The sequence below is a fragment of the Sminthopsis crassicaudata genome, chromosome 3, assembly GCF_048593235.1.
Source record: "Sminthopsis crassicaudata isolate SCR6 chromosome 3, ASM4859323v1, whole genome shotgun sequence".
NCBI classification, from domain to species: Eukaryota; Metazoa; Chordata; class Mammalia; order Dasyuromorphia; family Dasyuridae; genus Sminthopsis; species Sminthopsis crassicaudata.
Window position 1 is genome coordinate 227156988 of NC_133619.1, and position 14180 is coordinate 227171167.

The 14180-nt window shown below is 48.9% G+C and overlaps 1 protein-coding gene across 2 annotated transcripts; it reads left to right on the forward strand.

The window, feature by feature from the left end:
• The first annotated feature begins 2160 nt into the window (after positions 1-2160).
• Positions 2161-13453, forward strand: TMEM214 (transmembrane protein 214). Of its 2 annotated transcripts, none has more exons than XM_074300130.1 (17): positions 2161-2439; positions 4097-4293; positions 6449-6599; positions 6860-6994; positions 7361-7443; positions 7792-7897; positions 8594-8675; positions 8963-9064; positions 9300-9441; positions 9935-10026; positions 10378-10426; positions 10644-10757; positions 11035-11152; positions 11431-11527; positions 11710-11878; positions 11990-12135; positions 12282-13453. In XM_074300130.1, the coding sequence occupies exons 2-17, from the start codon at positions 4147-4149 to the stop codon at positions 12406-12408; spliced, it is 1860 nt and encodes a 619-aa protein (XP_074156231.1). In that variant the 5' UTR covers positions 2161-2439; positions 4097-4146; the 3' UTR covers positions 12409-13453. The 2 variants fall into 2 exon arrangements, with proteins under 2 accessions (XP_074156231.1, XP_074156230.1); XM_074300129.1 differs by lacking the exon at positions 2161-2439 and adding an exon at positions 3447-3606.
• Positions 13454-14180: the final 727 nt, after the last annotated feature.

The following is a 14180-nucleotide window of genomic DNA, read 5'->3' on the forward strand; positions in this document are numbered from 1 at the left end:
TTAGTGGACTATAATTTCAATATGAGTCAAAAGAAAAATTGTAAGCAAGAAAACTAATATAATTGGGGGCTTCATTAAGGGAGGCACAATTTCCAGGAAGAGAGAAGTGATGGTCTTGATTTATCCTGCTCTAGTCAAGTATTAGTAATCCTGTTATCTATTATTACTTACTGGTTTTTGGTAGAAAGAGAGCTGCAGAGGGTATCTAGGTTCTTGAAGTTATTTTTATTATATCCAGCTTCTATGAAAAGACTATGATTTGTTTCTAAAGCTTCTCTTTTATTTCTAATGTCTGCTAGATACTCTGAAGCATACTCCAATTATTAAAATCACTCCTGTTTTTCCTTCCATTGTTCTTTCCCCATGTACCTATATGTCTTTACTCTGATTCCTAGATTTTCTCACATGAACATTCTTCACCATTGTAATTGCCATGTGACAAACAATCCTGTTAAAATTACTGTTAAAGCTCGTGGACTAGCAAAATCACATGATTTCGGAGATGGACATGATCTCAGTGGCTATACATTTAACAAGGTGGTTTCCAGCCTTTGCTTGAAGATCTCCTGGGGGGAAGAACCTAACACCATATGAGGCAGTCAATTTAACTTGAGTCCCTTTGGCAGGTATGTGGTTTTCCATCACTGTATGATGTTCAAGCAAAGAATGCATGACAACCTAGTGGTGTGTTAGGGGATTCTTGTTCAGGCAGCCTCTTCAATCTCTTCTAATTCTGAGATTCTGTATGCAGGGCAGATAGCAAGATGCTCACGCTGGGTAGGCCCTCCTCCTGCCTTCTGGGACCAAAGAGAACAAATCTAATGCCTCATCCATAGGACAGTCCTTCTAACAATAAAAAGCTATCATATAAGCTCTTTTTCTTCACAAGCTTAAACAACCCCAGTTCCTTCAACTTATCCTCCCTGTGATAAGGACTCAAGATCTTTCCCTGCCAACTTCTCAATAGTCTCCTTACATTGTGTCCCCCAGAACTGAACACATTAATCAAGATGTGGTCTGATTACAGAATCTCATAGTTGTTGTGCCTTCTTTGCTCGAGCACCAGAAGCTAGACTTCTCAATGAAGCCCAAGGTCATATCCATTTCTTAGCAGCCACATATATTGCTGAACCATATTAAGCTAGCAGCATGCTAAAATAAGGATCTATTTTTTTTTTCCCCAGCAACTTCTGCATCTTGTATTGAAGATGAATTTTTGTACCCAAGTGTATGTCTTTCACATTTGTCCTGGTTAAATTTTATCTTATTATATTCAGTCCAATGTCTGGCCTATCAGAATATTTTTGGATTCTGACATCCAATACATTAGTTGTTTCTTCCAGTATAGTGCCATCTGCACATCTGCTGAATATCCCATTTATGTCTTTATAACTAGTCAATAAAAATGTGACACTGATGTAAGAAATAACATCACAAATTATAGGAGAAAAAGATACCTTTCAAAACTATAGATATGGGAAAGGTTCTTAATCAAACCAAGTTTAGATTATCCTAAAAAAATAAATTGGGGTGAATGGTCCTCCTGATAAAGCCAAAGGTCACCATGGCTTTTCTGGATGCCCTATACATGTTCAATTCAAAGAATGTACAGTCTAGGTGCTCTTTCCCAAAAAAACAAACAACAAAAAACCAAAAACCAAAAAAACCCCACACCTTTCTTCTTGATTGGAAGAGTGACTCCAACTGCAGGACTAGATTAGAAGCATATGGATCTAGAAATGGAGTTAATTCAAAGACCATTTAGCACACCCTCTTCCTTTTATTCATGAGGAACTTGAGACTGAAGGAGGTCAAGTGAGTTGCAGAGAGGGGATTTGAACTCCAAGACTTCTGACTCCAGACTCTGAGCTCCTTCCACTGTATTAGTTTCTATGCTGTGTAAGCACGGCTTGTGTTTCTACAATAGAATTTGCAAAATGCTCTCCTAGGGACCCTTTAAGGCAATGAACACAAGCACTGCCGCCCTCCTTTTAGAAATGAGGGAACAGGTTTAGAGAGAGGAAGTAAAGGTCACTCTTCTAACAGCTGGAGCTGATACTAAATACAGCCCAGAGCATCTGATTCCCAGGCCAGTGGGGTAACATTATATGCACCTGAGCCAACCGTGAACTTTAATCTCAAATAGACTGCCAACCTGAGGAAAGAAGAACCGCAATAAAAGAATGTAGGGCAGTCAAGCGGGCAATGGGTAGAGCATCGGGCCTGGAGGTACAAAGACCTGAGTTCAAAATCAACCTCGACACTTGCTAATTGTGTGATCCTGGACAAGCCACTTAACCCCCAAACCGGGGCACGCCTGAACTACACAGTTAAAGGATAGTCCGCTTCTGCTGGTGACCCCTGAGCGCTGACGTAGCCAGCCCAGCCACCTTCTCTCAGGCCTGAAGTCAGAGCAGGCTTGGAGCGCCGGGAAACGCGGTAAGGGCGGCCCGCTTTCAGCAGGATCAGGTTCATATTGGGTCCCCGCAATATGTGGCCTAGTACCGGAGGAGGAAGTTTAGGCTACGGAAGGAAAAGTTAAAATCGGGCGGTCCGAGGTAGGGTCCAAAGCGCGGAATTTGCAAGAAATGGATTCAGATCCTAACTTAGCAGCTTAGTGGCTGCCTGTGACCTTCAGGCGGTCGCTTTCTCTTAGGGAAGGGGAGGGGGAGCAGTTTGGTGCAGTGCAGAGGGCTGGGTCTGGGGCCAGGAGCTGCCTTAGAAGTCTCTACCCAGCCCCAATCATCCGAGGCTAGTGGTCCCCAGGGCGCCGGGTCCTCTCGTGTAAAATGAAGAGGGAGCAGTGCAGAGCTCGGGAAGGACCTCCCCTCGGCCTCCCATCCTTTGCGCAGGCGATTCCGCTGCCCCTTCCAGCCCCGGGACCTCACCCTGCCCTCCCTACTCCGGCACACTTGCCCTGAGCCCCAGAAGTGCAGGAGGGAGCGCTTGAGGGGCTGCGTGAGCTCTCGGAGCTCCACGATCTGACAGACCCCCCTCCCCCCGCCGGCTTCATCACACTGATGAGCACGAGGGAAGCGATGCACGTGGCAGGCAGTATTTTACACGGCTTTCCGCAAACATCAAGCCCGGCTTCCCCGGCACGCCTGCTGTGATTGGAGGAGAGGGAGACCAGGGGGTGGGGGCGATATCTTCGTGACCCAGAGACACGAGGATTCAACCCTGCAAACCCGCGGCTGTCGCTGCAGGAGGAGGTTACGGCTCCTCTCCGTTTAGGCCCAGGCCACACCCCTCCCGAGGCCTACGCCAAGACTACAAGCCCCAGCATACAGCGCGGGCGGTTATCTCCGGGGAGAGACGTGGCACCGCGCTCTCTGCGCAGGCGCGGACGTAGAGTTGGGGGCCTGGGCCGGCTTCGGGGGGGAAGTGCTTGCCTGTCAGTCTGTCTGTCGGTCTGTCTTGGGAGTGGCGGAGGGAGAGACTAGACCATGGCGGCCACAGCAGCGGGTGGGGGTCGCTGGGAAGTGGTGAGGAAGGGCCGGCGGCCTGGGGGCGGAGGAGGCGGAGGCGGAGGAGGAGGAGGCGGCGGCAGCGGGAACCGCCGGGCACTCGGGGAAGCGAACCGAGCGCGGAGCGTCGAGCTGGTCCGTGAGTACCGATCCCGGGCCCTCGGGCCTGGCCGAAGCGTTCCGGGACCCGAACCGAGTCCTCCGACAGCCCCGTCGGGCGGAGCGCGGAGCCATCCGGGGTGGTGCAGCTAGGGCTCCCGGCCGGGACGTAGGACCCTCCGCCTTCCCCGCCCGGGCTGGAGGCCGGAACGTTTCCTTTTTATTCTTGCCCGGGCGCCCGGCCCTGTGCTGGGGTTGCATTGGAGGAGGCAGCAGTGGGGTCCGCCGCCGGCCTGCACAGATGCTCGCACGCATGCATACACAGATAGTGTAGAGTCCCTGCCCCCGGGAGGCTGGAGCCCCGCAGCTGGGAGGAAAGCAGACAGCTGCCCCCGCCCCTCCCCCGGCCGGCTGGGCCGCAGCTGCGTCCGGAGCCAGGGGGCTGAGCCGGGCCCCTCCGCTGCGCTCCCCGTACTCAGGTCTGCCTCTCCCCTTCTGCTTCCCGCCCCCTCCCTGCCCTCGCTCCGCAGCTGCCATCCAGCCCTCAGGCACCCTCTTTGAGCTGGGCTTTCAGAAGGTGATGAAAAAGCACAACAAGGAGCAAGTGCCCCCGCCGGCTCCCGCGGAGCACAAGAAAACGGCCAAAAAAACCAAAAAGGCGGCCGCCCTCGCCGAGCAGAGCACCAAGCAGGGCCGCTTCCGCAGCCTGGAGGAGGCCATGAAGGCGGTGAGTGGCGCGGCCCGGAGGGGAGGGGGCACCACGGGGAGCAGACGGCTCTGGAAGGGGGGGAGAGCCGCGCCATGGGGGCAGTGAGAGGAGGAGGGACGGGCGGAATCCCGGCCAGACTCGCCTCTGGGCTGTAGGAAAGGCGAGCGCATAGCGGAGAAAGAAAGCCCCCAGAGCCCAAAACCAGAGGAGGAAGGGAGTGAGAAGCAGGGCCGGGGGCCTGGTTGCCTAAAAAATCACCGCGTTTCACAGTCGTAGTGACCATCCCAGCAGCTTCCTGTATAGGACATGAGAGGCCAGGGGCCTCTGAGTGAAAACGTTAAAAATAAATGTTTCCTAGGAGTCACTTTCCTAGGTGTTCCTACTTTTCTACCAGTTTCTGACAGGTGGCCCTCGTGCAAGGCCCAACACTGCTGTCTGCCTTTGAACCCTCCTTTTCTTTTCCAAATTATTCTAATTTGAGTCATTCCCGTTCTCTCCAACCTTTTCCTCTGCTGACTTCTTCCTACTTCTGGTCCCATCTCCTTCATCCTTAAAAAAATCTCACTAAATAGTCCCACATTATTGACTGCCTTATAAACTCCTAGAAAAGCTGTCTCCTTGTCTCAGTCACTTCCCCTTTCACTCTGGCTGGCAGCAGTCTCCTCGCTTCACTGACTCTGCCCTCTGAATTATCAGACTTCTCAGTTGCCACATGTCGCTGTCTTTTCCCAGTCCTGTCATTCAGGACCTTCTACATTTGGACCACCCCACCCCCTCCTTGATGCGCTTTCCTTTTGGATTTTTGTAACACTGCTCTCTCTGGTTCTGCTACCTGTCTAACCACGCCTCAGGCCCCTTTGCTAGTTCCTCACCCAGCCCATACCTCCTAACTGTGGGTTCTGTTCTATCTGAGAATTCTATCTCAGTGACCTCAACAGCTCTCATGGATTTAATTAATATCTCTGCAGTTGTCTCAGATCTATATATTCATTTTCTTTCTCTCCTTGAACTTGCCTCCCATTTTAGTAATTGCCTCTTGAATATTTCAAACTGAATATTCTGGATTCATCTAAAATTCAACAGGTCTAAAGAGAACTAATTCATTGGCTTCCTCCCTACAAAAAAAAAAAACAAAAAAAAAAAAACCCTTATCCCTTTTCTAAACTTCTGTTTTGGTTGAAGGCATCAATATTTTTCCTGTCTCGCAGATTTCCAATCTCAGCATTCTTTATTCTATCTCAATCAGTCACCAAATACATCTCATATTCAACCGCTTCTCTTTATTCACATAGCTACCACCGTTGTTCAGACTCTGATCACCTTATTGCAACAGCCTCCCAATTAGTCTCCCTGCCTCAAGTCATATTACTGTCAAAGTGATTTTCCTTGAGCACAAATCTCAGCATCTCAATCCCTAATTCAAATTACAGCGGCGTCCTCTTGCCTCTAAAACCAAATATATATATATATATATATATATATATATATATATATATATATATATATATATCTCCCTGCTAGGTGTTTGAAGTCTTTCACAACCTGTTTCCAGCCTACCTTTCTGGTCTTGTTGTAGAATACCCCCCCTTCCTCCACTGTCCAGCTGAACTAGCTTTTTCTCTGTTCTTCACATTCCCAATCTCCATGTGCTGGGATTGACTGCTGTCCATTTCTAGAACACATCCTTCCTCATTTCTTCCTCACAGAATTCCTCTCTTCAGGACTCAGCTCAGGCCTTTGCTACATAAAGCCTTTCATGATGATCCCCTCAATTGCTAGCATCCTTCTTCCCAAACTACCTTGGATATTACTACTTTGGCTCTATTTGTAGTTATTATCCTTATCCTAAATATATTTAATGCACTTTTCTACCCGACCTCCTTAGAAAGTAAGCTTTTTGCCAGTAGACATCATTCCATTCTTGATGTCCTCATCTCCTAGCACAGTACCTTGCATTTGTGGTTTTAAAAATAAATGTTTCTTAAATGATTCATTCACAGCTACCTCATTTCACATATCCTGGAGTTATGAATGAACAAAAATGTAGCATGCCACATAAATGGTATTCTTAATAATTGCCATTTCCTTGTTCTCTGTGGACTCCTTACAAGTCCCAGGCTATCTTTTCCTATTTCATGACCGACTAACCCTGGGCTTCCTGTGTCCCTGGCAGCTAGATGTTGTAGCACTGCAAAAGGAAATGGAGAAGAGCCAGAGCATGTTCCCTGGAAACCCCTCTGTGTGGGTGAAGGACCTGGCTGGATATCTCAACTATAAGCTGCAAGCACCTCAAAGTGAACCTACATTAAGCCAGCACACACATGGTTAGTCTACCCTCCTGAGCACCCAGTGAACCTAGAAAATTCTGAAAAAGTCGTTTTGAGGCTGATTGATAGCAGAGCCAAAATGTGCCCCTAACTCTGCTTACTAGTCCTGTGAGGCCCCCAACCTGTTTTCTCCATAACTAAGAGTGTATTTGGCTCAGGAAGACCACATCTGTACAACCAGGGAGGGAAATAAGAGTCTTAGAACTGCCATGAGCCCCAAGCCTAGAACTGATTACAGAGGTTCTTGCCGGTTCCAGATTACCCCTACTGCCTGGTGGGCCGAGAACTTCGTGGAATCATTCGAGGATTGTTGGGAAAAGCAGTTGGTGTCCTGGAACTTTTCTTTGACCATTGTCTCTATACCATGCTGCAGGAAATGGACAAGACTCCAGGTAAGGGCCAGAAACACTGGTTACCATGCTCTGTGCTGGAAGGATATCTGTGAAGAAATTTGTGAATTCAGAAAATCATTTTGGACAGAAGTGGATTGTGGGTGAAATCTGTCAAGAAGTGATAGGGTATGGGACAGCCAGGTGGCGCAGTGGATAGAGCACCAGACTTGAATTCAGGAGGACCCGAATTCAGATCTGGTCTCAGACACTTAACACTTCCTAGCTGTGTGACCCTGGGCAAGTCACTTAACCCCAGCCTCAGGGGAAAAAAAAGAAGTGATTGGGTAGACTGTAGGTTCAGCTGCAAAATCGAAATTCACTGAGGAAATCTAATCTTCATTGATATGGGACCTCATGCTTTTGTAGGTGAGTCACTCCATGGCTACCGCATCTGTATCCAAGCAGTTCTACAAGATAAGCCCAAGATTGCCACCATGAACTTAGGCAAGGTGAGCTCAAAGTGATGGGACATGCAGTTACAGGTTTGAGAAGAGAGATGGGGTAGGGGAATTGTGCCATTTCCTCCTGTCTTCAGGACAACATGAGGGATGGTAACAGAAAGCAGCTGCCATAATTCTAAACTGAGCTAAATACTGTACTTGCAGGAAGACCCTATGAACTCAGTTTTGGTTTCCAATTTCCCTCCCTTTTTATATTGTTATTTCTCAAGTCTCTTTTTATTCTGTCATTCTTCTCACCTATCAGGCATTCTTTATGCTTCACCTCTGACTTAGACATCTAGTTATCATCACTCCCTTCCCCCACTGATAACCTGCCTCCTCTACTGGTTTCCCCAGTATCTCGAGCTGCTGAGATCCCATCAGAATCGACCAGCAAAGTGTCTGACCATCATGTGGGCACTGGGGCAGGCAGGCTTTGTCAACCTAACAGAGGGACTTAAAGGTAATGAGACTGCATCTGATCTCCTCTCCCTGCTTTGTGCCTCCCAGGTATATCTCCAAACCCAAAACAGCCTTAGCCAGAATCTTAGTGTAAATAAGTATTTGCTTAAAAGAACTGATCCTTTCACCAAATGTGAATTGAAAAGTGCCTCAAAAAGTCATTTATCTTAGGACTACCTAAGCTGGGTTGGGTCATTTGCAAATTTGATAAGCATAACTGTCCAAGTCATTATAAAAGTATAAATTACTGGGCCTTATGGGAAGAGCTTGTGGTAATTATCTCTTTGAATTCCTTTATTTTACAAAAGGAGACACAACCCTATAAAAATCAAATGAATTTACTTTGGGTGTGTTAAAGACCAAATTGGAATCAAGAAGACCAGATTCTAGATCTTCTGATTCTCCAGTGATTGTTCTTTAGCTAGGTAATATACTAGATAGTGTACTAGACTTCAATTCTGGAAGCCCTGAATAGAAATCCTGCCTTAAAACTAGTTGTATAACACTAGGCAAGTCCCTGAACCTTTCTCAGCCTCAGTTTCCTGAACTATAGAATGTGAATAATGTTTGCACCTCATAGATTGTTGTGAGGATCAGACCAAATAATCTGTAAAGCACTTCACAAATGTTAAAATGCTATAAAAATGCTGGCTGTCATTACTGTATCACACTGCATTACCCCATCACTCTCCCATAGTGTGGCTGGGGATCATGTTGCCTGTCCTGGGAATCAAGTCTCTGTCTCCCTTCTCAATTGCTTATTTGGACCGACTGCTTCTGTGAGTAATTTTGAGGGTTCAGGGAGGGAGCTAAGAAAGGTCTGGCAATGGCCACAGAATGACTGAGTCAACAGAATATGATGTTAAAATTCTGGTCCCTTTAGAGACATGGGGAAAATCAGAGTAGGCCATTCACCCCAATCCCTTCAGTGGAAGGTTGAGGAAGGACCAGTGGGACAGGAACACGGATCAGGGAACACTATCGTTTGCCATGGACATTGGACTTAAGTCTTCAGGGAGTTGGGTCCAGGGTGAAGTTTGCACATTCTTCTCCCCGCTCTGTGCAGGATGCATCCCAACCTCACCAAAGGCTTTGGCATGATTGGCCCCAAGGACTTCTTCCCACTTCTGGACTTTGCCTACATGCCCAACAACTCCCTGGCACCCAGGTATGGCAGCTGTATGTTTATAACACTAGCAAAAGAGTCAGCAGGGCAGCTCAAGAAAGCCAGAGTTACGGGATTGGGAGATGCCTTCCCCCACCCCCAGATCTTTTAAGTTGTCAATCAGTGAGCTCTTGGGGCCATGTTAACCTGAAAATACTAGCTTTGAGGAAGTCTGGTGGGGCAAAAAAGGTCTCACATAGCATACCTTGTGTATGACTCCACCCCACTCTGTCCACAGCCTCCAGGAACAGCTTTGTCAGCTCTATCCCAGACTGAAAGTGCTGGCATTTGGTGCAAAACCAGAGACTACTCTGCACACCTACTTTCCCTCCTTCTTGTCCAGAGCCACCCCTAGCTGTCCCCCTGAAATGAAGAAAGAGGTAAGAATAAAAAAAAGATCAAGACAGGTCATTGAGAATGCTGGAGAGGAATGCTTCCTCATACTGAAAAAACTTTTTAACTGCCCTTTGATAACTTGTTTATCGGCATCCTCCCTTTTGCCTGTGTGACACGCTCAACACAGTGGTTGTAACAGAACCCCCACCTGCCTATCCTCTCTGACAGACGTGGCTCCTGACCTCCCTCTCCTTGTCTCATTTCTGTGCCTTAGTGACTGAGCTTGGATGCTGGCTCTAGAACCATAATTCTACCCTTGCAGCTTTTTGGAACTTGCTACCTAAAGACTATCCTAAGAACTCTTAAGTTGTGATACATCCCCCGTAGGGATCACTTTACTGTGATTTGTAGCATCTATTGCAAGGCCTGGCCCCATGTTGTGGAGGTAATCCCCCCCTGCCTTAGTACACCACTGTCCATGAATATTGAGTTGTGAGACCAACTGTGCTTCCGGCAATTGTTCTCTTCCCCACACAGCTCCTGAGAAGCCTGACTGAGTGTCTAGCCCTAGATGCCCTCAGCTTCAATGTTTGGAGACAGCTGTACACCAAACACCTGTCACAGTCCAGGTGGGCTAGACAAAGCGAGCCCTGGGGGCCTCTGCCTTGCGGGACCTTGAGTGAGATCTGCCTTCTGTCTCGGGGACCAGGGGAAGGAAGCTCAGAGAGCGGAGCCGTTCCCCTGGCCTTCTGGCTCTCAGTCACCCCTTTTCAATCAAAGAGGCATGGGGGTGGAGGCTTTCCTGATGTGAAGTTGGGTCTCAGAGCTTCCCTTGGGGACTTAAGGAAGATGCATTAGAGCTAAAGCTTTTAATTAGATGGGCCAGGTTTTTAAAAGGGCAAGAAAATGTGAAAAGCTGTGGGGCCTCTGTAGTCTGGGTCTGCCAAGAACACACTGAGAAATGACTGTTTTTTCCACAGCTTGCTGCTGGGACATATTCTGGAGACTTGGGACCAAACTCCTAAGAAGGTGAGGCACTGAGCTGGATGGAACCAGCTTGCCTTGGGGGATGGGCAGCTCAGGAGAAGTTCTGGTTCTAAGATGGCGCCTTCTCTGAGCAACTGGCTTTCCTGTAAAAGCTCTGCTGAGCTGGGAGGGCTGTAAGCAAGTGGGGAAATCTAAACAGGGAAAATTGAAAAAGAGGGAACCCTGTGTTCCCAGCCCTTGGCCTTTTGCTTCCCACCAGATGAGAAAGTCTTTGCAAGAAATAATTCAGTCCTTCAAAATGACAAATGAGGAGCTCCTAAGGAAAGGAGGAAGTAACACTCAAGACACCACAGCCTGCAATACCATCTGTAAGGTAACCCCGCTCAGACGTTGGTGCACCCCCAGACATCCCCAGACTCCTCCTCCCTCCACCCTGGTGTCCCTGCGCTTCCACCCCAGATGCTCCCTGACTCAGGATGTATCTCCCAGTCCCAGTCTATGCCACCCCTCCCCGGGAATCCCAAGGTTTCCTGTACTTTTTCATGGCCTAGTTTAGGCAGCTCTCCTGCCCCTACCAAGGTGTAGCTAGGAGTGCGTGCAAAGATCTGTGTGTGCTCTCTGACCCCACTGCTCCACACTTTCTTCTCCAGGGCCTCCTGCAGCGGGCTCGAGGTCGGCAACTGCCCTGGGTCCAGCTGTTCCTTGTGTTCCTGCTGTTTGCAGCTGGTTTCCTGTTCCATGACTTCCGGTCACATGGCTCCTTCCAGAGTAAGAGGTCTTAGATGCTCAAGGATAAGGCTGGTAAAGGAAAGAGAGGGAGGGGAAGCAAGAGAGGGCCTGGGTCAGACCTGGACCCAAGGGCCTGGCCCCAGGCGGTCCTCTGCAGGCCTCGTTCTCAACTTTATGCTGGGGGCTGGGCCAGGCCATGCTGCCCAGCTGTCTTCCAGCCTGGCCCTGGCAGGCCTTCTGCAGGCCTCGTTTTTCAGTGTCAGCCAGGCACCCCCTTCTTACCACCCCCACCAAGCCAGCTCTGCTTCCCTTGCCAGCTTCCTTGTCAGCCCGGGTGCTGCAGTCATCAGGCTTCTTGCCTGCTGGGGAGGAGGCCTGTGCCAGGCTCCACTACTACGGGCTTCAGGGTTACAGGTGAGTCCCCCAAAGGGTTAAGATTGGAGGGGTCTCCCTACAGTGTGATGGAGCCAAGGGGTAGAGGGAAACTGCATTTCCTTCTCTGTTCCCCACCTTCTGCCTGCCCCCTAACCCTTACAAATGTCATAAAATGTTAGGAATAGTCAAAAGGAATTCCAACTGTTTCTCCAATTCCACAGCTGGTTGGAGGAGACGTTGCCTGTTTTTGGTTCCCATCTGATGGCGGTGCTAGAACCCAGCCTGCAGCTGGCCTGGACCCAGACCAACACAACAGTTACCTTTATCTCTACCTATTGTGTGTCCTGTCTTTCTTGGGCCTATGAGAACCTCCCTGACGTTTTCCATGGGGTAAGCTGAAGAACAGAGATGAATGGAGTCCTTTGGACAGGTAGACTATTATCCTTTAGAATAGCAGGAGAGCCTTGAACTAATTTCCTACACTTTCTGATCCAACTGCAGACCCAGTTCACAGATTCATTGTCACATCTGCTACTACAGCTAAGGGAATTGTTGCTGCTCTTGTACCAGGACTTTCTGTTCCCTCTGTGGCATGTATTGCTTTCTGCATTGTCCCAGGTCCAGGAACATTGCCAGGAGGCCTGCAGGTGAGACCCCTTAACTTCAGACTCCTTGTCCCACCCCTTCCTTCCTTCCTTGGTTCTGTCCTAGCAGTTCATGTTACCACTTGTATTTTGGCTTACTTTATTTGGTGTCCTTCCACCTGAACCTCCCTTATACGTTCTTCTTACAGAGGTGATGTGACCTGGGACTGTATAAAGATACAGCTGAGTAAGTTTGCCCACTGGATTTGGCTCTGCCTACAAGACACCACCATTGCCCTTGTGGACTGGGCATTAACCATGATATCCCAACAATAGGCCCTGCCTGAGCAGTCACTTGTTTCCATTTTTGGACAGGCCAGCAAAGACTGTTGAGGGACAGGGGGATATGCATGGGAGTATGTGTCTGCATGAATGTCTTATTTGCTGTTGTTAACTTGGTGTCCCTTGTTCTGGCCTAATCCCATCCTCGAAGTGATCCGCTGCCTCTGCTCTAGCAGAGGCATGAGCCTGAAGAATGTCACTTCCAGCAGGCCCTCAACCTCCTCTCTATGACCCACAGAACTCTGACCCTGTGTCACACAGCTCTATGTCTCTCCATGCATTCATCTGGTAGTTTTTGCTCCTCTGAGAATCTTTTCTTTACTGCCCTGTGTTTTTAACATACAAAGAGACTAAACTCAAGTGAGAGTCCCCTTTTTGGCTCCTCTGACATGGCTCCATTGTTCCTGATCTCCTGACCTCAAGGAAGTAGCACCTGGAAAGCTGGATAGCCAGAGGAAAGGGCAAGAAGAGATCAGTGGACTTCACTACCTATTCTGTTACATGATATCAGGCTGCTGACACGAGAGCAAGAGCCATAGTGGCATCAGAAAGCACACACACCCCTTAGCACTCCGGACAAGGTCACCGAGGTTTCTCCATTGGCCCGATGGCAGCCCTGGATACAGACTCCTCTCCCCTCGGGAAGCTCCCCTTATGCTCCATCAGGCCCCTCCATGTCCGTGGTGTTCCCACTACCGGCTCCATCCCCAGTGCAGCACTGTGAGGCAGGAGAAAGAGCAGGTTGTCGAAGGGTGGGTCTCTCCTGGGCTTCTGCTGCTCCTTTCTCTTGTCCCCAGTTGCTCCTCAGGCCAAGGCTCGGGAGAGTTCCAGTGATCATGTGCCTGCTCCCCACTTTAGTTAGGCCCAGGGATCTCTCTCTCAAGCATCCCTACAGAACAAAGGGTTCAGAGATACTACTTCTGGGTCTGTGTATGCCTACTGAGTAGAATAAAGAACACACATTTGACCTCTTGTTTCCCCTGTTATGTTTTGGTGACCACCAAGAACTTTGGGTCAGTTGGAATAAACAGATCTGCTCGATGTATTGCAGCCCTGATTTCTGCTTAATTTAGCCTAAGTACTCAGCCTGTGCTGTTGTGTGTCTCTTCCACCTTGTTCTAGGAAACAATGTCTTGCCATTGTCTGAGTAGTGTGTGAGAGGGAAGGAAGAGTAGTGCCCCGCCAGGCTGAAAAGTCTGCCCTAGTGGTTTGGCACAGTGTTTTACCTGGTGGAGGTGGCCCAGACTTGGAAAGAAAGGCACAAAATTTAACAATGAGCTTATGCAAAGAAGGCCATGATTAAGCTGAAAGCTATCCTGAATAGCCCTGAACTATTCAGTGGCACTGGTCTGCCTGAGGCCCCAAGACCCTGCTCTGACAGATGTCATCAGTGGCCTGAGCCCCAGAGCTGCTTGCCAGGTGACTGTGCCCTTGGTCAGATAGCCTTAGGTCTTCCTCTGGAGCTGGGCAGGCTCAGAGCCCTTGCACTCGCACCTACTAAAGGCTGACCTGGCACAGATGATCATCAGGGTGCCTGCTGCTGCAGGGTGCTGCAGAAAGCATCTGAGTTGGAGATAACCAGAGCTTGAAGTTTTTCTGTGTTCATACGTGAAGATAAATGATGAGTTGGAAATAGAGGCTAGTCTGAGTCGCTTCTTGTACATCAGTTTTCATGACTTGACTCCAAGCAGCATTGTGGTGGTTTGGTTTCTTGTGTAACTACATGGAGACATCAACTTGGAAGGTTGGAATAGAGAAGTAAATTA